This window comes from Pempheris klunzingeri, chromosome 12, assembly GCF_042242105.1.
Source record: "Pempheris klunzingeri isolate RE-2024b chromosome 12, fPemKlu1.hap1, whole genome shotgun sequence".
NCBI classification, from domain to species: Eukaryota; Metazoa; Chordata; class Actinopteri; order Acropomatiformes; family Pempheridae; genus Pempheris; species Pempheris klunzingeri.
The window spans coordinates 6,226,250-6,253,763 of record NC_092023.1 but is presented as its reverse complement, the minus strand read 5'-3'; the positions used below and the strand labels follow the sequence as shown (position 1 = coordinate 6,253,763).

Genomic DNA, 27,514 nt, shown 5'->3' with positions numbered 1-27,514 from the left:
TACCCTCTGTGGTTAACGTGATTGTACAGTACAGCTTAAAACTATAGAGAAAAAAATCAAATGAAAACAAAAAAATAGAGCACTTTTTTTTCAAAGAAAACCATACACATCGACCCAGAAAGTAAAAAAAATATGGAACACAGTCACATTAAATGCAAAGGGGTATTACAGAGCGTGCACACAAAACATGCAGTCGGGGAAAATCCCAAGATGTAATTGGGGATACACTGAATACAAAATGAACAAACAGAGCTCAAACATCAGCAACAGAGGTCACTCACTTGGTACTGCTCTAATCCTTAGGTCAGTGACGCAACTTACTGCAAGAATCATCGGCAAAATGGTGCAATTTATACAACTTAGTTCTCATTTTCTTTTGTGTTACCTTTCTTGGATTTTTTAGGCAGCAACATTAAGTGAAATTACATCTCCTATATTCAATGTCAGGAATCGGCATGGCCGTGTGTCGTGCATATATAGCATTAGTACACTTTGTCGTCACAGTGCAATAGTATGCAGATTCTTTGGGGAACTGTAGCTTTACCATTATGTAAGTCTGTGTGTTTCCGTGCCTGATGTTATGGGACTCCCTAAGCCGCCTCAAGTTGCAAGCCCTTACAAAGGACTTTCAAAGGTGTGTGTCAGAGTTCAGACAGGGTTGAAGTGAGTTTCCGTGCCAACCCCTTTGTTGAAGTTGGGGCTAATGGAAACCATAGAGCCATAATGGAAACCACAGAGCCCCAATTGCAGTGGGCGCCAACAGAGTGCAACACTTGTCATTATTATATCAGCATACACAGGCTGAGTGCTGTCACTGCGCTCACGGGTGTATGCTACACTGCACAGAGTACTATAAGCAACACTAGCATGAAACGGAAATTCAGTATGGATCCAATGCGAGTCCCTCTCACTTCCAAATAACCTTCAAGGCCTGTCTCAAATGACAGCGCCCAGGCGAGATCAAATAAGGGTTACATTCGAAATAGTTCACAATGCATCATGACCTCATTGTTTGTGAGCTCTGTAATCAATCGGATACTTGTAATCTCCTAATCTCGTTGCCATGATAGACTTTTTTTTTTTTGTGCCGACAGCTGCTAAATGACCGAACCCCGATGGCAATCCTAAACCCACATGACAGACCGGTTTTGCCCATGTGTCAGGTCCTATACATGTAAACACCAAACACATACATATCTAAATGATTATGCAAAGAGCCTGGTGCCATTCCGAGCTTGTGTGTTTGGTGGGTATCTTTTGATTGCTACCATATGTTTCCACTGTACGTCTCACCAGAGAGAGAAATGGAAGGGGGTGTGGAAGGAGAAAACAAAGTGTGTGGGGGAAACTATCCTTGGTTTTGACAGGGGCTTCTCTCAACACCCGTCTGTGAGTCTGGGCTGAGGTCACTAGCCAAACATAACATTTCATCAATCTTATCTCAGTGAGAGGCAAACATTATTGAACAAAGGCTTTTTTCTAATGTCTCGTTCTACTGCTGACTCCCTAGAATCTGCCCAGCTGAGCAGAGTGGCTGAAACCATTTGGAGAAAGATTGGAAAAGAGAAACAGAGTGAGAAAGAGAAGCAGAGGTAGCAGTAGATGTTGAGTGCCATAGAAGCAGATGAGAATAAAAGAGAAGGAGGAAAAAGAAGTCTACTCTCCCTGTTCTGGACACACCACATTTGAATTAAAAGAAATCTGTTTGCTGAATATCAGTAAGGTTTGAGCCACAAGGGGAGGAGAACAGTACTGCACAATAAGAACTGTGGTAATCTTGTACAAACAGTAAAGTGACCACAGTGTCACACATACTTCACAGTGCACTGGAACCTCTGCAGCAAGAGGCCAATTACACATATACATAAATAACAAGAGCCTCTGGAGACAAATTCCACCACCACACAAACACAAGAACCAGGCGAGCACCAAGAACCAAGCAGACAAAGCAAGCCAAAAGCAATTGAGAGCCTCCAATGGGAGCGAGGCATCCAGCATTCAGGGTGTGGGAGCTGACTGAAGATCAGGGCCAGAGTTATGTCAAGCATTGATGATGCGATGGGCTAGCAGTGACAGACAACAGGAAGATGGCTTTTTCATGGAATTTGCAATCAATGAAAAAGCCACAAGACTGCAGATCATAGAAAACATGCCAGAAATGATGCAGTTAAAGAAAAGTAATTCCATAAAGCATGCAAAACAAATTCAAGCAAAATCAAACAAGAAAAGAAATTATATCCTGCAATGGTCATTGAGATTGATGATGCTTAAAAAGACCACCAATAATAATGCACTTGCAGATGTTTAAATCTTTCTATTTTCTTGTGGAAAAAATCCTTTAGAAGCGGATAGTAGGGGTTTCATGACTATTTCCTTTCAGATTATGTCATTCTTTTAACTAATTCATCCCTATAGGCAAGACAGCGTTAATGAGGAAATACTTCTGATTAGAATAATAAATGGGACAGCACATAGTTCACAGATGTATTGCATAGAAGCACCACAGGTTAGTATGCTGCAAGTCTAAAGTGTAGTAGTCATGAAAGCTCTATTTTCCAAATTAAATAAAAGCGCAACACAGGAGGACAAAGAAAGAAAATGAACACGAATGACTTCAGGAAAGCTCTGAGTGAAGGACAGATAGAGGCAGATATAGAGGAAGTTAGACAGAGAAATAAGGAGAAGACGAGGAGAGAGCGAGAGACAGAGTGAAAGAGAGAGTAAAGGGGCATGGACATGTGTGTCCTAATGGCCAAGGTCTCCAGTCACGCAGTGTGACTTGACATTGTAAAGTAACTTTACTGTTCTAAAAAGAGTCAAGTTAACTAACCCCCAGTAACTATAAACTTCAGGGGGGTGCACTAGAGTCACACAACCACACCTTGTCTGGATTTCAACTTACTTTCTGCCTCGTGTCGAGTTATAACTCCCTCCGTATTTCTTCCGATTAAGGATGAGAGCAGCAATTTCTGGCACGTAGCGAGCAAACATGGCCTACATGCATGGAACAGAAAAAAGAAAAAGGCATGCAGAGAGGGTTCTACCGCACACAGAAAAACAGCAGAACCATCTGGAATACTTACTTTCTCCCATTAACCGCACTATAGGAACCACCATATTTCTTGCGGTTTCCTATTAACTCTATGATTTCAGGGACGTAGCTGGCAAACATGGCCTAAGGAGAAGATAGAAGACAGAAGAAGAGACTAAAAAAGAGACTACTACGCCGCAGAGTGGGTGGTGGGGAAACTGGTGCATGAATCCAGATTTCTGAGGGGAGAAAAATATTACTTTGCCATGGAAATCAAGTAAAAAAGTCTCTCATTGTCTGCTTAAATTCACAAAAATGAGAGAGGTCACCATACACCAAAGTTTTCACTGTTGAGGAAAAAATAGCCCCAGTTTTAAAGGTGAAGGTTCGGGAACATGTTTGGTTAGTGGGCAAGAATTTTGTCACAGCTGATGGTCAGCCTGTGATAGCACCCAAAACCTCTCTGGAGAGCCAAATTTTAGAAGCTAAAGGAGAATAAAAACCTATGTGCCATGTTTTGTCCAACAAACACAGATGATCTGGCAGGTTGATTTGAATAGGCCCACCTGATGGTCCACAGCTGCAAAACACATTAAGACTCATTTGTTGGGCAAAAAAATGAGCTGGATGCATTTTGCAAAGTCTCACAGCCTGTTATCCTCACACACCGTTGTGTTTACATTGACCAGCTAACACTGGGGTGCTCACTGACACTCCTCATCTAGGTTTACATCTACAATAAGAAACAAAGAGGTGCCCCTGCCCTTGTAAATACATGCTTAAATCATGCTTGGAAAGTGTACCAGGAATAATGTGAAATGACATGAGTTTAATATGATCCCTAGCTTTAAAATATCTCCAGCCTGAAGTCATTATTTAGCCACTGCTGCTGATAGGAAGCAGGCTGAGGTACTGGCCTAAAGACTTCCAGAGCTCTCAGCACTGAGAAAAACACAGAACCTATCACCATGGCCACTACACGGTACACATCCACACAGCTGCAGTTCATCAGTGCATAGTGATAGCTGTCTTAATACAGCACAGTAACTGTGACTTGGCTAGATCCTCCATTTTTTTTGTACGAGGAGATAAAGGAGGCAGGGTCTTCGATATGCGTGTGCCAGCATGAGTCCTCACAGGTGTGTGCACCCATGCATGCTTGAGTGTAAGTTACTAGGTCACTAATGGCAGCCTAACAGGACGCTAGATCAGAGAAAGGTGAGAAGGAGGGAGTGGGAGGCTGCTGTTGCTATGGTAACAGTCAGGCTGGCCTAAGCCTCATCTCCCTGCCCCTGTGTTTGTTGGAATTGTGGGAAGAGACACGGGAGGAGGGGTGTCCTGAAACCGCAACTGCTTTTAAGAGAACAATAACAACATTATCAGACAAAAGCTTATACTCTAATCAAATAAATACAGGATTGACACAGAAGGGGAGGGGACAAAGGAGCACATAGTACTGTAACTACAGTAGACAAGATACAGTAGGCTAAACAGAGGGATACAACTACACTATCACAAAGAAATAACATTTACCGGAGCAGGCAACATAGTGCTAACATTTTAATCGTATCGTAAAATGTATCATAATCACAGTATTTAAATTCATTTTTCATTCATTTATCACTGTCAACAGTTGTATACAGTCTATTGATGGGGGCAGGCAGGATTTAAAAGGATAGAGGGAGTAAGGGAGAAAGAAAAGCCTGATTTTACCAAACCACCGAGGATGAAGAAGACCATAAACAGGCGCCCCAGGGTGGTTTTTGCATAGACATCCCCATAGCCCACTGTGGACATTGTCACCATCAGCAAGTAGACACATTCCCAATAGGAAAGTGACTGGGAATTCTGGAAGTTTTCCCAAGGATCCCCTGAGTTTTCCACCTACAATGGAGACGGTAGAGGGAGGGAAGGACAACTAGACATGACTCTCACCACCAATTTGTAAAAAGAGTTTTGCATGGACAAATTATTTAATCAGGTTCGATTAAATCCAGCTACAAGTGCTCATGCATTCGTCTTTGTTGAGTTGCACAGTATATTCTCTCTATAGTGAGCTTAGGCTACCATCTAGTGGTAACAGTTTGCAGCACGAATACACTGTATACTTTTCACTTACATATAAGCATGTACCCTCCTTTAATTTTCTCCTGCATACTCATGTCTGATGTCGTTCTTGATAATAAAGAACGGCGCACAAAATTAATGCCTGTTCTCGTGCACCCTGTTGTTGCCTTTGTCAAACTCACACTTCTAAGTGAGGCACAGTGACTGATGGGTAATCTTGCTCATCAACTCCTGGCAAACTGATGAACCCGTGATCAGTTTTTCCCTACAAAATTCAAGTTCGAAAGTTCCCTTCCAGTTTGGAGTCTTACTTGTAAATGTGCCCAATGGAACAAAACAGTTAATGCTGCACACAGTGAGATAAACAGATTTCAAATTTGGGAAAATCAGAGCATTGTCTGATCCGTACTTAAGTATCAGCAGATATCAGAGTTCAGTTAGTGTAATCTGTTTTGAGAGAGAACAAGTTGGATCAGTGCATCCCTCCTTGAGAGAGTATAAAAAATGTCATTACATTATCTTTTCTTACAATCCATTCATTATTCAGTGAATTCTTAATGATAAATCATATAATAAATTAGAGTATGAGATTTTGAAAAGCACTGTCTGTCACACTTGTATTGTAGCAGTTACTTACTGGCTCATTAATCACTAGACCCCACATCTCTCCACTTACCAAATGTATGAATCCAGCTGCTGTGAGCCATGTGCTTATGAAGATGGAGCACAGGTTCACCAGCTTGATGGAATTGCTGGGTAGAAAAAGTACAACCTTTCAAACTCTCAAAGACATTAGACCGTAATGACAGAAAAATTGAGATTCATGAGCTCAGAAAAGTGACACCAGGGCCTCGCCTAACATGACCTTTACGGTTAAGATGGGATTTTAAAACCACATCCATATTAATAAAGAAAATAGGGAAAATGTACGATAAAAAGATGAAAATGGACATGAATGATGTTCAGAATGGGACTAAAAACTTAAATCCAACATCCTGGAAGTATTTGATAATGCTAGAAAATTCATATGCCCTTGTACATTTATGGTATTCTAGTGTAAGCAGTGTTGTTTACATGTACATTACATTCATACTTATGCTTTATTCTTACCTTGTTTTCAAGATATTCAAAAATTGCAAGATTTCTGAGAACTGTATCAATCTTAGTGCTCTCAGGAATCTTAAGCCTGGGAGAAAAAGAGGAAGACAGAGACAGAGAAGGAGAGAGAAATTAGCATATATGTGTGAGACGCAAACATTCGTTAGGTGTTATCTAAAATATCTTTGCAGGGGCAGCAGAGAAACATAAGAGCAGCAGCTGTGAAGAGAGACAACTGAATGAAGACAACATCTTTGAGCAATTCATTCAGATAGTGCAGTCTGCATGTTTTTCTACAGCACTGCACCATACAATGCAAGATTTAGTCTGTGAGACACAAGGAGAAGATACAAAGAACTTTCTTCTAGATGATGTGTAGGAATTATTTATGCATTCAAACAAGTTAGGAGGAACATCATGTGGCCTACTTTACATGAGCCTCACTCTGTATCCAAGAGCAGCTCACTTAGGGATTATAGAACAATGCGACACCTGCCTCATTGTCTCTTTACATAACACGACTGATCCAGTGGAATGTGTGGGTGCTTGAGTCTGTTCCTGTGTGTCAGTTTCTCTGACGAAAAATCATATTATATAGCTCTCGCTGATAGCTTCAAATATAAAACTGGCCATATGCTCGACACCAAACGACTCTAATCTAGGAATAACTTCATGACCTGAATTTATATGGTTGTTGCTCTTACTAAGCAAATTCTGTACACACCTCCAGATAATATGTGTATATATATGTGTGTGTGTATATATTACAAATAATGCCCTTACCCCAGTTGGAGAGTACGCGCAAACAAGACCACAGTGAATGATACAGCCCTGTCTGCCTTTCCTTTTCCTCCTGTCCATGATGGCCCTGCCTCACCCTGTACCCATTCTGAAATAGATCACCACAGGACTTCTTTCTCCTCCACGTTTCTCTGAGGGTCTCCAAATTAGCATCACTGTGTGTACGCCTGTACACAAGCAGCTTAGGGGGAATCATTGTTTTAGCCTAAATCCCGTCCAAGGAATTTCTTCTTTCCGAGCTGGAAATTAAAAATTGGTGAGCCAAAAATATTTAGGGCCCAGTATTTCAAAAGCACCGCTGGAAAAATAAAAAGAGATAATTCCTAATAGAAGTGAAAAAGAAAGTAAGATTCTACTTTTCTGTAAAAAGCTAATCTTCCTCGATGCCGCACCACCAAAGTTAAAAATTCCTTGTAAAGCAAACACATCAAAATACTGTTAAACTGATGGCCACCGCTGCAGACAGATGAGCCAAAACAGACAGCTAGAATTGTATTGCTTGTCTAATCGTGTCAGTGTTGCCAGGGACTGTGTCTCTGTGAGCAAAATGTCAGCTCTAATATAGGTGGGGATTTTTTTCATTTTCGTTACAGTGCCTTTACTCATCACAACACAAACAGATTTACCTTTCTCATGCCCCTTTTAGTGATTTACTAGTAACCCTTGTGAAGCTTTGTCTCTATCAACACACAGCTGTGTTGAGCCTATTTTCTAAAAAAAAACGTCTGAACCCTGCCAGGGATTAGCAGAGATGAAGGTAAAATGAAAATAATGCAGAACAAAAACAATAATCCTGACTGAGTGTCCTGTTTCCACAGGGAATCAACTCTCTGACAATGAGCTGCTGGTACCAGTTGTTGTGATTCAGAGCTGGGATCATTTCAACTACAGTGTGATCAGATTTGGTCTGACATGGAAAAACTTCTGTCAGATTATGGTTCCATTCCAGAGTAGGCAAGTCAAGTCAAGTCAGTTTTATGTATATAGCCCAGAATCCAGGGGTGGAAGAAGTGAACTATGTTTACTCCTGTTAACTGTAATGAAGTTGTTTTTTAGGTACTTTAAAAACATTGATTTCACTTTTTGGGATTTGGTTAGCATTATTGTACCACTGCATAGCTTTAAAAAAGAATGGTTGTACCTACTTTAATTAATTACTGATTTAATGCACTATTTATTATTGGACAGCGAGGCTGAGTCGACTGAATATAGTGGGAAGGAGAGGTTGTGTGGATTAGTTACCTTTGAAAAGGAGGTTATGTTTTTGGTTTGTTTGTCTGTCAGCAGGATTGTGGGAAAAACTACTGGCCCAATTTTCATAAAAATTTTGGGTAGCATTAACAAGCAATAATTATTTTTACTAATTATCTTTTGGAAATATATGCAGACATATATTGTGGTTGCAGACTGGACTATGGACCTTGGTGGAGGTTTGCACTGTAATGTGCCCCCCTATTGATGATATACTTTGAATATGATCAAGCATCTTGGCTTGAACCTAGAACCTAGAGCAGATTGTTGAGGTCTTTGCAGTGCACAAGAAAAAAAGTACAACAACACACTCAACGTTATGGATCTAACTCACTATACAGAGAGGGAAATCATCAACCACAACCATAGCCTGCGTGCACACTAGGTTTAAGAGCTTTCATTGCTTTAATATGTGTTTAATATGTGTTTGCAGCTACAGCCGCTGTGGAGTCTGTATTGTTTCTACATCTCTGTGTTAGTTGTCTTTGTGATGATAATGCTTTTTTCTGCTCTTGGAAGCGATGGTTATTTAATTCATAATGCTTGCGGGCTGCCATATTGAAACCTTGAGGTTGGCAAATTTTCTTCAATCAGTTTAAGAAATATGTATAGACAGTACATGATGGGACAATATGAGTAACATTTATGCTTAGCAAGACTGTGTATTTGCATTTTGGGTGCTCATATTTTAGAGCTAATGTTTTTCAAATGTATAGGCAGAGCATCGTTGTCCTCTGTGGACTGATAAAGTACAGTGAGATTTGTCTTCTCCCTGCTCCTTTTTGTGGAATATTTAAGATTGGAATGGGATATGTTGTGTTAGAAGAATATAAAGAAATGAAAGAAACATTTTTAAATGAATGGTTGCTCTTCTTTAGATTAGTAGCATCAACAACTGCTCTGCAAATGTGGCATTTAGAGCACAAATATTAGAGATTCTAGTGAAACACCAACAGTGATGGTATGATGGAGGCCGTTTGGGACTGCAGTTTTCACAATTACTGTGAAGCATCTTTGTGTGTGTTATACAGTACATCTGTGTGTGAGACAAATATCTGTTTACACCATCACACCTGAGGACTTCCCCTCCCAACTGGGAACAAAAATCTGGTCCCACAACATTAAGTATTTACAGTATTTGCTCACAGAGAATGAATGTACTGTAAGTCAATACAATGCCCATTCCAAGTGTGGTAATACAGGTTTGTGTGTGCTTGCGTATGCGTGTGTTGAAAAACTCTCAATGAAATTCTGCACCCTTGTGCACGTGTTCATGTATGAGAAAATCTCTTCCCCACATATGCCAAAGCCTTTTGCACACGCAACCATCGCCGGCCGGCCAGATGCTCATTCAAAAACATTTTTTCTGTTCTGTGCCCACTCTTATTTCATTGAGGCTCTGCAAGCTAGAGCACGGCCTTTCTGTCACGTGTTCTGGCAGAGCAGCCTACTGGGACCTTTTATCAATCAGCAGTCTGGGGTGGTTCATCTGGGATAATACTGACAGTCAACCCGGCCAGGATTAGATTGCTGCACAGCAATAAACACTCTCTCACTCACACACACACACACACACACGCTGATAGTGTACAGAGCGCTGCTTCTAACATGACATTCACGCTGGATAGACAGCACATAAATATCAATGTATAAATTAAGCACCAACAAGACATTTTTGCTAGAGTGTAATTGTAACTCATCTCATTGCCTGGACCATAATGAAAACAACGACACGTGAGCAGTGTGGCTAGAGCAAAGAGGCTTAACCCTCCCACAAATTAGTTTTCCTCCCCTGAATGTATGTAGAGGCTTCCTGCCAGCAACTGGAGGGCCATATAAGGCAGACCCACTCATGCCCATGTCAGGTACCATAAGCCTCTTTTGGCAGGAAAACACAAGGGATCAACAATCAGTACACTATAACACCACTAGGAGGCAGTAGCAGGTTGGTATGAAAGCCATGCCTGAAGGCTACTACAGTACCGTACATTCTCAGAGCCAGTGCAGCTTAACATCAACAACTTTTAGGTTGCTACAATAGAAATCAGAAAACAGTGCATATTCCTATAATATATTCCTGAAATAATCCAAACCAACATTGCATTTCCCTCTGTAATAACAACAAAAGGAAAGTGAGAGTTGGGGCTCAGTAGCCACGAGAGCGACTAGCATCTTTCACAGCCATGTGTTAATCCTACACTGCTCGGACTCTCTTGGGTGCAATGCACAGTTAAAGTAGTTAAAGGAGATTAATTCTTTTTTCCAAGGAAGAACTCTGCGTGCCCTCTTACATTAGCCGCACATCATTCTCCTCCTCTTAATCAATGTCCAATTTGCAGAGGCAGAGAGAACATAACTTGAAATGCATTCAGCATACAGTATACTTCCTCGGGTGCAGAGTGGGCGAGCACACTGACACACAGCACAGGGCCGAACCCCTATTAGTAGTCTTTTTATAATGTGAGTGCACCTCCACTGGATCTCCAACAGTCCTCTCACGCAAGACCACAGTGAAAAGAATGAAATGAGAGGCACTGTAATTATGATGTATTACACTGGCTGTGGTGTGTATTCCCCAGAAGTAAATGGAAATAAAAGATGAACTAATCCATTGGGAATGAGGAGCACAATACACATCCCTAACAACCACCCCAGCTTCCTCTAACAAAGCATATTAAGAGGCCATATATACACACTTAACTAAATGAAAGCAGCACCAATTATGGAATGGTTTATCAATTATTAGGAAAACCATTAATCTAGAGACCTGTCAAGCTTCATAGTATAAGAGCATGAAGACGTAGTAGGGGGTTATAGTCTTTAGGGAAGAAGAATTTTATTTATTAATCAGTGAATGCCAAAGGTTACCATCTGAACGCAGATCTGGAATACAGAAGTATGTATTGTCATTTTCTGAGACTTTCAAGCAGATTAATTGCACTTATTTTCCTGTCACAACATGGTACTGCATGACCTAATTTCCATATTAATACAGAATATAAGCAGCTAATCGTGATTCCTGTCCTAACTCCTCACAGCCTGAATATTAACAGACACTTTCAGCACCTCATTAACATTCTGGAGGCTATCACCGGCCTGTTCTGGCACACCGTATCTCACTGCAGATCTACGCACTGTTAATTTTATAACAGAGGCTTTGCAACACTTAATGTAGCCTTTAACACGTGGACAAGCACACCACCAGGGAACACACACTTAAGTCATGCCAGTGGGATATCTGTTACTATAATGCACTGTGGTTATGTATGTCCAACACTACCAAAATAAACATGCTCTAATGTTTGAAGGAGATGACACCTGATGTATCATCCTTGCAAAAATAGTCCTCAAGACTTGTTCCTTTTCGGAATAATGGTAATAAAATAAATAAATGCATATTAATAGCTCTGGAAACTAGGGCATCTCTCAAAAACAATATATTCACACTCTTAGCTGCTGTTTCACTCTGCAGCTGTATTGTATATAAAAGGCATCTTTGCTTTCTGCATCAACCCCAGATGGAGGATATCTAATGACCACAGGTAATTATTCACTGCAGAAAGTCAGGCAGCAGCCAGATCACCATTTCACAGTCTTTCATCATCCTCATCAAGGCTCTAACACCAACAGTTTTCTGGGGCTGAGATGAGGACATCTTACATCATGAATGCCAGAAATCAGATTACTTGACTTGGCCATTTCTAATTCATTATACAGTTTCAGAAAACTTCATCACCTCAGAGATTACATCTTCACAGTTTTTTTATAACTACAGAGGGCAGTTAAGAACAACAACATCCACAGCGGGATAGAAGACAGACCCTTCCACATCCCTGACTCTCTTAAAGTACAGGCACCGGTTTAAAACATGTAATTAATCATTAGGATTTATTACAATGTGGGTGTTATTTTTATAGTTTTCATCACTTATATCAATTATAATACCACTATTATATAACTCAAGTAATTGCTGATCTCTGGGAAGCTACAGCGGCAAGTCTAACAGAAATGAGCAATGAGCACGAAATGAGTGGTCCAACAATTAGATGTTGTAAACAAACCAAGAGTTTAGCCAGATTATCCAAGACAGGGCTGTGACTATTGATCATTCTCATTATAAATAATGTGCTGGTTTTCAGTTAATTGAGCTGCGGTTCATGTAATTCTCTCAGTTTCCCAGCATCTGACAAAAAGCCACACCCACAGATATAAAGCCTACAATGACACAAAACACAGAAAACTAACAAATCCTTATACTTGAGAAGCCAAAATCAGTCAATTGTCTGTTTTTTTTATTTAATGGATTAAATGTTGGCAGTAACTGTAATAATATGCGACTGCACCGGAAAGCAGGAAAGTAAGCATGGTAGGTCAAAGTTGAGTTGAGTCACTGATGAATGTTTCCGAACAGACATCTGCCTTCATTTTCCCTTTCAAGAAGTTTAGCTAAGCTGCAGGGGTTGTTTTTTTTTCAACACTTGTATGATCACCTTATTGCTTACATTTCTTGCCCAGTTTTTAAGAATGTTGTCTAGTTCCCATATTTTAAAGAAATTAGATTATTGCTAGTACTTATCATAGCCCTTTTTAGGATTAACAATGACTCTGCTCTCTTCCCAGTGAACCATGACAGTGTAATGGTGAACCAGCATGTACAATAAAACCGAATCCTTTGAATGTATAGGAATCTATAAATATGTGAAATGTCTTTTTAAGATTTGTACGGTTGTAAGGTTTTCTATTTAAGAGCCTCAACTCCTTCTACTGTGTTTAACATAATAGCTCTGCATTCTGACTGAACAGTCTTGCTGGTCCAATGCTCAAATAAACATTGGCTCAGTATCAGTGTTTCTGAAATGAAGTATGGCGACAATGTATAGTATTGTATGTGGTTTTAAAGTAGAGTAGCGATACAGCCGCAAAGAGTACAGCTAAAAAGAAACTATTTTACTGCAGTGTAATTTAGGCCACAATACTCTGAACGCACTGAGAAAAGTAGGTCGTTATGTAATGCAGGTTAGGGTGTTTTCCAGTCTGCTCATGCAAGAGTGTGTGTTTATGTGTGTATGGAGATAATACATGATTCTGTGTGTGCATTTTTTGTGTGTGAGTGAATGAGCCCATTAGATGGCAGTTATGGACCGCTGTGAGGTATTCCAGATGCAACGCCTCAACACAGCAATTACAGATGAGTCTGAAACGCAAGCACGCACACACACACACACACACACACACACACAGAACCGCATCCCAATTCTGAGTCACTCTCACTCCCATTAGCCCATCCACTCTGCTGTGTCTGTGTTCCCTGAAACATCAGAGGAACCCAGCCCTGTCACTTTCAATGATGAGGGAAAGTTGACTGCAGCCCAGAGCAAGAGGGGGCCTCAGAGACACACTCCCAGTAATGGGGAGACAGAAGGGGAACTGGGAGGCAGAGGGGGAGCTAGGAAATGATAAAAGGAGGGGTGACATGTGAAGATAGCGGGCAAAAAAAAGGGAAATGGAAAAAAGAGGAATGATGGGGTGGAAGAGATGAGAAAAAATTGAAAAATGATGAAGGAAAGCAAGAAAAGTGTACACAGTGAGAATGGATTTATGAAACGGAGAGTGTCAAAGCCAGACAGAGAGAAACTTATATGAGAAGAAAGAGATATGCAGCCTTACCGAGCCAGCTTCTGTTTAAGTAGACAGAGACAAACACGGGAGGAACAGTGAAGAAATCGACGACTGAGTTGACCTCGAGCCAGAACCACAGCTTATCATTGGCTGCTATAAACTGTCAAAAGAAACAAGGGATGGCATCCAAAATGACAATTTTAATTTTTCATTATTATTGTTTTTTTTTTTTTGCCTTACATAACACCAACACTTCACAATTAAAACTGCATGCTGTGTCTTCCTTTGGCATAGCTGACATACTGTATAGAACGACAAAAGCTTCACCCCACTTGCTGAGTCATGTGAACGGTTGGTGGGGTAAGCAGCTTATGAGTTTATTTATTCATTCATTCAGAATGTCAGGCTTCTGTTTGCACCACTGGAATGCTGCTCTGGCACGACAACCATGCTAGCAACATTATTACGACAGTGTCAGTTTAAACTAAAGGCTAACGCTGTGTGAGTATCCATAGGTGACTTAAGTGGTGTCGGCTTGTCTGCAAGTGTTGTTTGTTTCCTGTAAATAGGATTTTTTTTTTTTTCAGAACTAACATATTTTCAAAATCAGAATTCATCACATAAAGAAAATGTAAAGATTCAATATACAGGGATGTTGTGCATTAATAAGTTTGAAAAGGATCTTTTGTAGGATGCTTAAGATTTGAATGCATGTGAAACAGTGCCTGTCTACTGTATGCATATTGTCTGTGCAATATGAATGAGTGAATGCTTGTGGGTGAGCATGCATGCGAATGTGCCAACTTACCCGCAGGCCAAAGTAAAGAAGGAAAAAGACATTGAAGGCCATATCGATCTGTAATGTGAAATCTTTGTAGAAGTTCTGGCAGGATTCTATAGGACTAGAGAACAATGATAGAGAGACAAAGAGAAAAATAAAACATTATTACAAGGTTACCCATGCATGACATGATGCAGTAGTAGAGTCTTCCATCTCTTTCCTATCATGAAAGAACAACAACAACAAATAGTCAGGCCCTCCATTTTCAAGGCTTTTCAAGTTTGTTTGTTTCCTTACAGTTTGAATATCAGCTCTGCATACCAGGATGAGTAGTTAACATGGGTGAATAATATTATCCTTAGATATGCAAAATCAGATTGAATTTATGCTGTGATGAATTGTACTCCGCTGCTGTGCATCAGACACACTCTTAACATGCTGTATGTAACAGAAAATGTCAGTCAATTACTGTTAGTGTTTATTTTGAGTTATTAATCTAGCCAGCAGAATTTGGTGAAATAATAACAAGGTATGATCCCATCATTCCAATACAATTCCACCAAATGACTTTTTTATGCTGCAACTTGTCCACTTTTTTCTACAGTCATGCATATATATGTATAACCAGATATTGATCACTTTTCCTAATTTCAGCTCACAGAACTGATAAGAAGCCAGTGATGAAAACATGGGATTAAAACACTATTTGCCTTTGAGTTTCAGTAACATACTATAATTCCTCCTCTGAGCCCCAGGGGCTCACATATGAAGATAAAAGAGTTATCGGTAAAGTAAACCAAGTACAGATAAAACAGCTGAAAATAAACTGAAACTGGTAGTTAAGAACACTTGCTTTGATGCGACAGTACATTCAGCAGGCATGAATTATTCACCGTCTGTCAAACACAAATATTCCAACAGATCTTCCTTTGTATGACAGAAACTCCACACAGAGAAAGAGACTGCGTAGCTCCATCCATTTAACAGAGTGCAATAGCTAGCTTGCTTTAAAAAAGGCAGATGATGATAGATGAGTCGTGATCTGTCTGCTCTGTCATATAATCCATCTTTATGTTTACCTTGTGATGATTAACCGTTAGCTGGCGGGTGCTCTCAACAAAAGCAATAATAAGCACAGTATCCCCCGCCTATCCTTCACTTGGTCATGGGCCTATAGCATTTTTTGCTCCACAGTAATGAGGAAAATCCCACTGTGGGAAAAAGATGAACATGTGTTATGGTTTGGCTGGCTATAGGCAACCTTTGGGAATGTATAGACTGGCAAGGGACCACACAAACAGCCATTAGAAGAATACATAGTTGGAAGTCCGATTCAAATTAAACATTTAGCTATACATCTGTATGCATAGAGCCCATAGGGGCACAGTGTGAGATCCAGAATCGAGTTTACTGCATAATGAGAACCTCCAGAGATAGAGAGGAGTGAGGCTTAATCATCTTCCAGTTAACATCAAACACTTTATCTCCATTATAATGGATGACTGAGTACAGACATGCTCCAAGAGGATGATCCAACTTCTAATTCATTGAGTGTGTGGTCTTGTGTCGAGCATATCCTGAGGACTGATGTGATCTTTAAGATGATGTAAAACCCTGGCTCAGGTCCAATCTATGAGGTTGAGAATGAGTGTGTTTGTTTACAAAATAGTGAATTTATTTAGTTAGTTCATTTTCTCATTCAGGGCCATCAGACTTTGGACAGGAGCAGATTTGCTTCCGACTCCTCAAGGAGTCAATATTGATCTGGCCTAAATACTCAATTATTTACTCATCACCGGCATCTCCATGTGATTCCCAAACCTTAAACTGGACATGGGTGCTCCAACAAATCCGTCAGGAATCACAAGTACACCCTGAATGTAAACAACTTGTCTGCGCTGATTAAATTTTCTTTAAATATAAGTGTGGAGGTGAGACAGGCCTTTCGCCAATCTGCTCATGCGACCTTACTACCAAACAGATCGGAAACCAGAATCTTAGCTAACATTTACAGAGCTTAGCGCAAGAGCATGAAAATACACTTCCAAGCACATATACATACACAGATGGTGGATACTGAAGACGCCATTTGGGATGGTCACCGTGGCATTTCGCCTTGGGCCGAGCTCTGGCCTAATTCTGAATAACCGCTCATCTACCATCACATGAGCCAAAGCATTCTCAATAACACAGAGAGAGCATGGCAGCACACAGCAGGGGCTGAGTGGCACATTGACTTTGTCTTGATTGTGCATTATAAGACAACAAAATGGCTACACCGTGAGAGCTTTAATTTAGTCATTTCTATAATCATTATTTGATTGTAAAGAGTATCATTAACTAAAGTAGTGGGAAGACACATCCGGCAGACCTGTGGTTTCTCTCTTAAGGTTGGAAGCACAATAGAAAATTAAAATAGGAGAGGTTCACACAGTTTATCATTGTGGTGCTGCTAACTAGTTCCTGTATATATGGAAAGTCATAATGTTTAACTGCAATGTCTGTCAAAATACATACTTCTTAAACACACACTGCATACAGAGGAGCAAACAGACGGAGCAAGAAATAGCAGATAAATGAAATAAGTACTGCGAGTAGAGCTGTGACTCATCATCTAAAAAGAGACAGCTTAACAGTGAGATTTTTCCACATACATCAAAGCACTATTTCCAAATGATTTAGGCCCAATGCTTTTAAAGTGGCACTCATTAAAATGATATATTGACAACAGAAAAGTTAATGTGTGTGATATGAAATATGTCCCACAGTGAACTATCACTCAACGCTGAAGTTCCTCTCAGCTCTACCAAACATTTTAAACATCTTTCAGCTCATTTTACAGGCCGCAAATTTACAGTTTTAATTCAGTCTCACTGTTTTCACATCAACCTCACTTCCAGTCTAATGGCAGGGTTGGCCACCTCCTATCACTGAATGAATGGTGTGTGAATGGGTGAATGTGAATGTAGTGTTAAAGTGCTTTAAATGGTCAAAAAGGATAGAAAGGCTGTATACAAGTACAGACCATTTACCATCTACTATGATATTCTGGAGCATTTTTCAGCTAAAGATCTAGATATTTCCTTTAGGGGTTGGTGGATACCAAAATAGTGAATATTGGATTTTCCCTTCACTTCGTGACACCACTCCAACATCCCTCCAACAAATCCTAATGGTTCTCCATGTCTGCTCAATGTGTTGCTGTAAAAGGTGATAATATCTTTTGTCTAAGCTTGATACCCTGCCCTCAAGAAGTAAATAATAGGGACAAGTATAGTCAAATTATAGTTTTGTATTATCTCATGTGATGCAACACATCAGCAGCAAATACAGCCTATAAAATTCAGTCCAGTGTTCCTGGGAATTGGATTCATATTGAATGACTTGGCAGCACAGGTCCAGCGCCAGCATTCAGTGTCATTGCAAGAAGTGGGAATGTCAGTGTGTGGAACATCCAACCTTCACACCAGTGACTAGAGTGTGTGTCCAAAATCTGTTTACTCATTAGCTCACTGCTATAATCTTAACAAAAACTGTGCTATTTATTATGAGGCTCTTGTATTAGATTTCATTGCGCTGCGCTGGTGTTTCTGTTATTGTGCCCCACTATCTGTGACTCTTTCATACACAAAGCTTCCTGCTTTCAATGTCACTTCACACTCTACAATCACAAGGGATTCCTGGCCACTCGCTGCCAGTGTCCTGCAGAAAATAGATCTGCCCAGCACAGTTCTTATTACTCCTTAAACCCTGGCACAGCCTGGGATTACACCATCCTGCCTGACAGGAAGAGGAGAGAGGAAAGAGAGAGGGATAGAGAGGGGAGAGTGCGAGAAAGAAAGACAGCAGCAAGACATGGAGAGATAAAAGAGACAAGGAGAGAAGAGAGGTAGTGACAGTCAGAGGGAGAGGGAGAGGGAGAGCGGAAGATGTGAAAGTGACAGAGAGAAAAGGGAGGGGGAGCAAGCTCCCAGAGGTACTGAAGACAATTTGTCTCGTATATATAGCACACAATGCTAGTTTTAGGCCACATGGAAATTGCCTGGAGATTCCTGAGCTTCTGTGATAAACTCTAGTCTTCTTATGTTTGACTTGGTGAATGCCCCCACCACACTAGGTCTTCTATAACCCCACTTTACTTATTACCAGAGCTTGCACAAAATACACACATGTGCATGCACTTGCATCCAGACACACACATGAGAACAGCGATTGCCAGAGGGAAGGCTGCGAGCATGTACGTCTAATTCAGGACATGAAATGTTTCCCCACGTTAACCTCCTCTGACCAGGAATTCTTGCCTGTGGAAAACGCATCCAGAGAGGTAAAACTCATTTGTTCACAAGGGCAAAGGAGTATGTTGATGATGATGTTCTAAAAATAGTCCTAAACACCTTCCGTCAGTCAGCAGGAGCCAGCCCTTCATTAGCCTGCACATGACCTTGGCTAGCTGCAGGAGCAAAAGCGAGGTTGCCCCCTGAGAAAACAATAACAACAACACACTGCTGCCAACTTGACTAATGCTCACCAAATCTGAGTCATTCTTCATCTCTCACAAATGTCTTACTGCTCTAGTAAGCTAATAGGTATCTTCGAACATAGTTAAGGATTTATAGTCTCATTCGTTAAGCATTCAAGTCACTCCATACAATCATGCAAAGCCCAAACAGAAGGATAGAAATGCATTTAAAATGTGACTTGAGCACAGTAACCGTATGTCTGGCTTACACGCAGTGTTTCTCCTGAAGGTAGTGCATGTACGTGTAAGGGGCACAGCTAAGGGGCGGCGGTGGGGGGGGGAGTTCTGTGAAGCTGAAAGAGGACCAGGTTAGTACTTAAATGATTGATTTAGGTCGAGACACCATTACTAAAATAAGAAATACTTTAGCACATACAAGGGTAATGGACAAATAAAACCTCCCCAGAGAGCCTAAAAATACATAACTCAGTTTTTTCATTTTAATGCAAATGACTTTTAATCCGCTTCAAGCATTTCCTCTACAAAGACGTTATTTATTTTAGAATCTGAAGGAGTAGTGACTGAAAATAGCGTAGCACTGACAGAAAGAGCGACTTCATACAGTGTGCTCGACAACGTAATAAATTGAAAGGAGAAAGTAATTTTTTTGAAAAATAAGGGCAGCAGTGCAAAAAAAGGAGCTACGTCTTTGCAAGAGATAAATTACGTTTACATTAGTTCATGCTTAATTCATTCAGAAGCCAGTGTTAGAGTACAATAGCTGAACTACACACATCACACTCCTCTTTTGAACACAAACCAATTAAGAGATAAAAGCTGTGTTTATGTGCTATATGCAAAAAGAGCAAGTCTTTATCAGCACACTGATTAACGTTGTCAAGCAAATTAAGTTGGTGCTGCAATATTTTATTTGTTCTAATTTTACGTCATTTAATCAGTGCATTTAGCCCTCCTCGTGTAAAATAACCTTCAATCAGTACAAAAGCAATTACTCAAGTAATTATACCCAACGAAAACAAATTTTAGATTCATTTCAAGTTATTCATTCACTCTACAGCAAAACTCTTACTTTCATTTTTAGTCATTTTAAGACCAAGTCTTATCAAAATATGATAATTACATTTTCAAGCTGGTGTTTGACTTCAACACAGCCGTGAATACAAATGATAGTACATGATCTGAATGGAACATGGATGATAGGAAACTTATTAGTTTTGTACTTTACGATACTTTACTTTACAAACTCTACATTTAACTCTATATTCCCTCTTTTGGACCACTTCGTTTTCACTGGTATAAAAGCTGTTCAAGTCCCGTGTAGTTTGTTTGTGAAGCAAACACAAACTCAACCAAAGGAAAGAATCTGTGATAATACAGTACATATTTGATTTTTAGCAGGAATTCAAATGCTGAACTATTATTAAATGTGTATGATTCATGTAGTCATCATACTGAACTGTTAACTAATTAGAGATCTATACTATCATGCAAAATGAGATGTTTTCATGCTGTTTTGAAAAGTTCATAATTTCTCATTACATATGAAGTCTAGTTGAGGTCTCAAATGATAATTTAAGTGGTACACAGTTACAGTTATTTATTAAAAAGCATTTGGTAACAAATGGTAGCATTGGTTTTTATATATTTTTGCTAAATCTGAGTGGAAGCCAAAAGGGTTAACATGAATTGACACGGTGGGCAGATATTCCAAAAATAGCCATAAATCCAATTAAATGAGCTCAATTTCAAGTTAACTGAACATTGTGAGAGTAGCTCATGCTGTGTTAATGCTGTGGTCTAAAAATAGCCCTTCCGCTTGGCAATGAGGGATATCAGGCAACTGCAACAGCAAATGGCCTTTATATTGCCATGGTGACTTTGATAAACAAAGAGGCTGGACCATTCAACGTCTCACTGATAGCAGAAAAAATATCAGATTGCAGAGCGACTTGGCTAATCTCTCCGGTAATTTGTTTCATTAGACTTCAATCAGTGTTTCATGCACTGAATCTGCATTTACCAGACAGAGTGACGGCCAGTCGTTTTGCTCTCATTCGAATGATACTTTCGGGCTACCTTGTTATACTGTCACACTAATGTGCGGCTTCACCACATGGGAGCTAAGCAGGACTCCAAAGGCGGTTGTTGGAGCCATTCTCGGCTCATGCTCGGATATCAATAGCAATTAAAAAGCTTTTTTCAGTCCACAGGGAAAGGCTCCATAATCATAAAACAGCTCTGTCATGTTCAATAAAGCTTACAAACGTTCATTATCTACGAGTGTAATGTTGACATTTCATAGTCTTGCTTTATTTCAGAGCAAATGTTGATACTAACTGACTCATTCAGAATGAGAACATCTCCCTAAAAGTGTGTGTGGGGGGAGAAAGTAATAAAAATGGAGGGATATTAGAAAATTGCTGGATATTTGATTTTGAAATGAGTCATCTCTTACTGCCTACTGATAAATCTGAAGCTATTTAGGAATGTTGTCAACTACGAATTGTAACGTCAAGACCACAAGAAGGGGAGGTCCTTATATAGGTTACCCTTCATCTTCAAAGTCTGCCAAGCTTGTCTCACTGCTCAGCCATATTTCTCACCTTACCCCATTAATTAGTCATTAGGCACTGTTTCTTTTTTCAGCGCTGACATTGATCGCACACTAATGATAGAGTTACAGGCACAGGCGTCTGCTTATGAGGCCTCTTCGACAGCAACAAAATTGTGTTTGTGCGCATCTATGCGTGTGTGCGCTTCTTTGAGTTAACATGACTATGCAAGTGCGTGCATGTAACAGCCTGTATGTGTGACAGGGAGGGATTGAGAGGGGAGAGAAATAGAAACAGAAGTGGAGCAGTAACAAGGGCATCCCTTTAAGAGCAGCCTGCAGAGACTTTGTCCTACATTCCTCTCTATTTGTTTCATGGGAGCACAGAGGAGGAAAAAGAAGGGATGAAGGATGAGGGATGAGCCAAGGTATTAAAGCAGATTCAGATGTGGGCGGGTGAGGACGCAGTATCCTCCCATTGAAAGTATCACTGAAATAGCATCAGTTTGGCAAGTGAAGTCTGCTGCAGAGGAATAGAAAAGACAGTGTCTTATACATTATTATGTGTCGCACAGAGCTGTGGTAAACAACCATTTTGTCAAAACAAACAGATGGACGGTCACTCTCTGTGAAGCTACGTTCACTCCCATCCATTCAAAAAACAGTCCTCTAAACAACGACATGGTTGCCAAGTCAATGACAAGTAATCCTTGCACTCAACGCAGTGTGTGGCCAATTAACAACTCCCTCCTCTCCTTGTCTACCTGCCTCACAGAAAGCTTTGCTGTGTTTTTCTGTGGATCTTTGCTGTAGGGTATTGGCCAACAGAGCTCCTGCTAGGAAACCCCACCTGTCGAAAAGCAAAACGGCGCCTAGGAGACTGGTGCCTGGCCACCAGAAAGGTATGTTTTCGTCAGTATTTTTCCCAGTGTGTGTGTCTGTGTGTGTGTGTCCTTGCCCCAAGGGGCTACCCTGCTTCACTGAAGTAGACATAAAAGCCCATCGTGCAGTTCCAGCCTCCCAAGGTCCAACCCACATGCACTTATTCCACCGCATCTCTTTTCACTCTTACCACAGGGACTCAACCATAATCCTTCCCATTACTCTTTCCTTTTTCACAGACGATTTCAGAATGATGTTCACTTCATCCAATAGCCAAAATGGCAATTTGGAAGAGGGGGAGGGGGACGATTGAGTCTGAGTGAGTCTGTACCATGAGACCCCTCAATATTTGGGAGAGTAATTAAAAGGGTGACCTATAAATCTGTGCTCACAGATTGTCTCAGTCATTAACATTTAGTGACAAAGCAGCTGGATGGCAAGAAGGTCAACTTTAGAGCATCTTTAGCATTTTAGTATGGTGGTATGAATGGGAGTCAGCTCATTTATGCATGTAGTGCATGCTACCACAACGCAAATGCATGCATAATAATCCCACATACAAGGTATAATCAAAATTTGTGTCCTTGAGCTTAATGTTCGTGTTGAGAATAAAAAACAGAGTCAAACTTTTTAGTCTTGAGATGTATCTGTGTATAAGCTTTACCTTTGACAGCTAGCAGGGATGTGACATTTCTTTTTTTTTGGAAATCCTGTTATATTTGACAGGATAGTGGAGTGAGACAGGGAAGGCGGGGAAGAGAGAGGGGATGACATGCAGCAAAAGACCCAGGCTTGATTTGAAACCCGAGCTGACGCAGTAAGGACTCAGCCTTGCTATGTGGTACGTGCTCTACGTGAGCTCCCGGGGCACCCAGAGCAGGTGGCCTTTCATTCTTACAATGATAAGCAGGAACCATTTGACTTTGATGGCCCATAAGCCGCATCTTGGATTATTTTGAGGTTGGTAACTTCAGACATCTTTGGCCGTTAAATATTATGTCACATCATAGATCTTTCTCAATGGACATTAGAGGCAGATTGGGTGTCAGGTCAGCTCTGTGACATGTAACAATTGGTGTAGAGCACATAAGAGGCTCCAGCTGTTGTAGTGAAAGCATGGCTATAACACAAGTCTGGCCCAGTTGAGGACGTCAAAGCCCCCAGCGTCGGCTGAAGCTGCTCTGGGTTGATCAGTAGTCCCCCTGAGAGGATGTGCACACTCAAGTGACAAGCTTGAGCTAATCACAATGATGAGGGTAGAGAGGGCCACAGCTTAATGGGAGCACAGAGAGATCAGGGCAATGCCTCAGGGAAGTCGACTCACATAGAAATACACTCAAAGTGCACTGTAACATACAAGATAGGATGAGAAAATACTACAGTGAGAGAAGGTACAGCTCTGCAGCAAAACCAAAGTACTTTTTTCTTCATTTTTTGCCCTGCAGGTATGTATCATAGCATGGTAAATCTCTCCCTTATGCTCAACCTACGTTGACCTAAGTGCTAAGTTAGCCTATTGATCATGTCAAAGTCATTCTTGACCTCATTTAAGGCATCTCTTACAGATGCATCATAACCTTTCCATAGGACAGGCACACATGTAACATGTAAAACACACATGTACAGTCATATGGATGATGATGATGATTTTTACACCACTAACAGGAACAATACAAATGTAACAGCTTGCACAACACTGAATATTTGGAGGTCTAAGTTCACCCAAACCACTATAAGTGTGTGTTGCCTGCACCCAACCAGTCTCTGTGGCTGCTATTTTGATAATGTCTGAATGATTCATTGATTATTTATACATATCATATATCATTTATACGACCAATGACTGTTTGAGGAAATTACTCTGCATCCCTAGTCATCATCTGATTATACACTATTATAAGAAACAAATGCCTTTTGTTGCTAAAAAATATACCACAGGCTGATAGGAAAACAAAAGGGAAGCGAGAGAAGGATGCAGAAAGATAGATGAGGAGGAAGAAGTAAACGTTTTTATTCTGAGGTACAAATGGGTTACTTGATTCATGCCAGGAGGAATCTCCCACTGCGCCAAGTCAGATTGCATTTTATATTTGGTTGTTTTGAAAATGTTACATCTCTATCGCTCAGTTCCCTCAGGGACATCATTTGAAAGTTCAAAGATATTGTGATTGTGAAAAAGTAAAAACTACATGAAGCTTGGCATTGCTTAAAGATAAAAAAGTACCATGAAGTTTCTTGGTCAATATTTTATGGACCTTTTGTGATCAACAATCCATAACCACAGACACCGCAGTAAATATTTGAGGCTTTATTTTGGTAAATAAGCTGTGTTTGAAATACTGGAAAGTGCAGTTAAAGACACAGAGTTAGTCTGTAGGGCACGGCGACACATCGTTGGTTATTTCATCTCCAGAGGCACATGCAACAACTTCTACATGATTGGAAGTAATAAATTGCCTCTTTTGCTTCACATGAAATCAGTGCACTTTAAGCCACTGTCCTCCAAGAGATGAGTTGAATCATCTACTACAGACGCTTCTACTAACTTAAGTCAGGGGCTACAGAATTGCCTGTAGGACATATACAGTATAAAGTAGCAGCTTGAATTAAATTACACATTTCACTGTTGTACTCTGCGGTTTCTTGCAAAACACTGTTGGCCAGTGTGGCGAACAGCAGCAGCAAAAGCAGACAGGGCCTGTAAACAGAAAACTTTTAAGCTGCCCCTGACAGATGCTGCTCATTTTTACCTGATAATGCAGAATATCGCCACTATGGTCTGACTTTGGGACTCGCTGCAAAAGCTACTGAGTCATTATCTCTAACAGAGGGAACCTCACAAGACTTCCCCAAACTATCCCTTTAAAAGGTACAGTTTTGGATGGATGGTGTGAAAGTCGCTGCAGTGGTTATCGGAGAGATGCCAGGCCTGCAATCTGTCTCTGGGTGACTGCCAGCCAGGGATACGCATAAACTGACAATACACACACTCACTTACTCACACATAGAACAAGCTCCCCAACACATACTGTACAGTATCAGCCGGTCTCTGTTACCATAGAAACTGACAGGCCTTCCATTGAAAAATCCTCAGATGCAGATTTGTGTGTGTGTGTGTGTGTGTGCTTGTGAGTTCTTGTGGGGGTGTGAATATGTGCATTTACATTTCAGAGATGTCAGTGTGTGGAAATGAGTAAGGAGACACAGTATGGAGGCCAATGTAAATTCATGCAACAAAAACACACAATGTTTATTTTATCCATATTTCATCAGCGGTATAGCCGCTTAGAGCCTGTGTGAAATTTCACCTTGTTTCAGAAGATATGTCATGACGTTAATACTTACTCTGAGGAGTCTATAAAGTATATTCCAAGGGCTCCGATGCTGAGCGCAAAGACTAACACCACCTAAGGAGAGAAAGACACAGACGAGAGAGAAATTACTTTCATGCACAGAGCGGCAAAAGTCTTCCAATTCTGCTCACTGATGTCCTCTATAGTAAACAGAGTCTTGTAATCAGCTGGGGTGGACACAAAAGACACACACAAGTTACAGTATCTGTAATCTAACAGTGAGTTGGTGGTGGTGGACATTTTTAAAAAGCATGTGCTGAATAATGAATGCCCACCCTCATGTCAGCAAATACAGCCTATTGAGTGAAGTCAAGCCAACACCATCAAAGGAAGCTAAGAAAGGGCAAACATTTGTAAGCTCAACTATACAGAAGAGCATATGTATCGGGTGTGTCGGGGTGTTGAGAGGACCACAGTTACCAAGTGTTGACATGCACTCCTCAGCCACTGTGCTGAGTCAATGCCAGCATTGTGTGAGATGGTGACTCTGCTGAACTGTGCTCTATATAATGTTTCAATGACTATATATGACTGATAAGGTAACGTAGGGTGAGGCAGCTTCCATTACTGGCAGCAACAACTGCATATAAACAAGTTATATAATTCTGTGAAGTGTATAAAAACAACTTTGTTTGTAAATGTTTAAGAAAATGACCAAGTGAGTGCAACAATTATTACTTGTTTGTGGAAAAAACTACATTAATGTAAAGGGGACATTATAGAAAATGCTCTTTGCAGCTGACAATAAGCATAATGTGTCTCCCTTAGATCAGACCAGGCTAACAATGCTGCTTGTTTTTAGAAAAAGCACATTAGAAATGCACATCTTCGTTATGTATTTAAGAAAACATCTTGTAAGTCGATACTTGTTTAAACGTTACTTGTTAACATGGATATTTTTCACTGTATCCTACACTGGCACATTATCTATAATGTAATATCGTACAACATCACAGTAAAATTACACAGAGTGAGATTGAAGCAGATCTTTTGTAGCAAATACAAAAGTATTACTTATAAGAACCTCTATTTAAATGTAGTCCTGTTGATGTGGAAAAATGAGGACCTGTTTGGATATTAGTCATTAAAAGTAAATGTCAGCTTCCCCTTGTTCCACGCCATAGAAAAGCATTAGAACATGTGCCACAATAATCCCCTCCAGCAAACTGCACTTGCAAATACCACCGTCATCATCATCACCACTGTCATCATAATCATCATCTTCGCAACAGCTGACCAATGTAGCGATGCACAATAGTTCCTCCCATGAGATCTTTTCTCCCATTCAGCCATCTCACAATAGGAGCCCACTGCCCCTGTTGATTGTGGCATTCATTATTGATGATGTGAGCTTGATTACTTTCATGTGATGGTCCTTTGGATTGATCCAATGCATTGTGGCTGAGGTATTAAGTAAACACCCCCTTCCCTTTGCATTTTTAATAGATTGCCGCTTGAATGGAGGACGATAGCAGTGTCCGGGGCCGGAATAACCTTACAAGCCAAAGACATCAATGATGCTCCACACAAGGGAGATGGGGAGAAGGCTCAAGCTGAAACTCTGCGATAAGAACAGGATTTTCTTATTTTCAATTTGAGA

The 27,514-nt window shown here is 40.5% G+C and overlaps 1 protein-coding gene across 1 annotated transcript in view; it reads right to left on the bottom strand.

The window, feature by feature from the left end:
• Positions 1 to 27,514, bottom strand: part of LOC139210505 (calcium-activated potassium channel subunit alpha-1a) — a 129,800-nt gene that overhangs the window by 45,226 nt on the left and 57,060 nt on the right. Inside the window, exons 3-9 of the mRNA XM_070840507.1 lie at positions 25,907 to 25,968; positions 14,676 to 14,769; positions 13,916 to 14,027; positions 6,209 to 6,284; positions 5,775 to 5,850; positions 4,745 to 4,915; positions 3,084 to 3,175 (exon numbers count right to left, since the gene is read on the bottom strand). Of these exons, the coding sequence (XP_070696608.1) occupies positions 3,084 to 3,175; positions 4,745 to 4,915; positions 5,775 to 5,850; positions 6,209 to 6,284; positions 13,916 to 14,027; positions 14,676 to 14,769; positions 25,907 to 25,968 (683 nt within the window). The remainder of the gene's footprint in view (positions 1 to 3,083; positions 3,176 to 4,744; positions 4,916 to 5,774; positions 5,851 to 6,208; positions 6,285 to 13,915; positions 14,028 to 14,675; positions 14,770 to 25,906; positions 25,969 to 27,514) is intronic.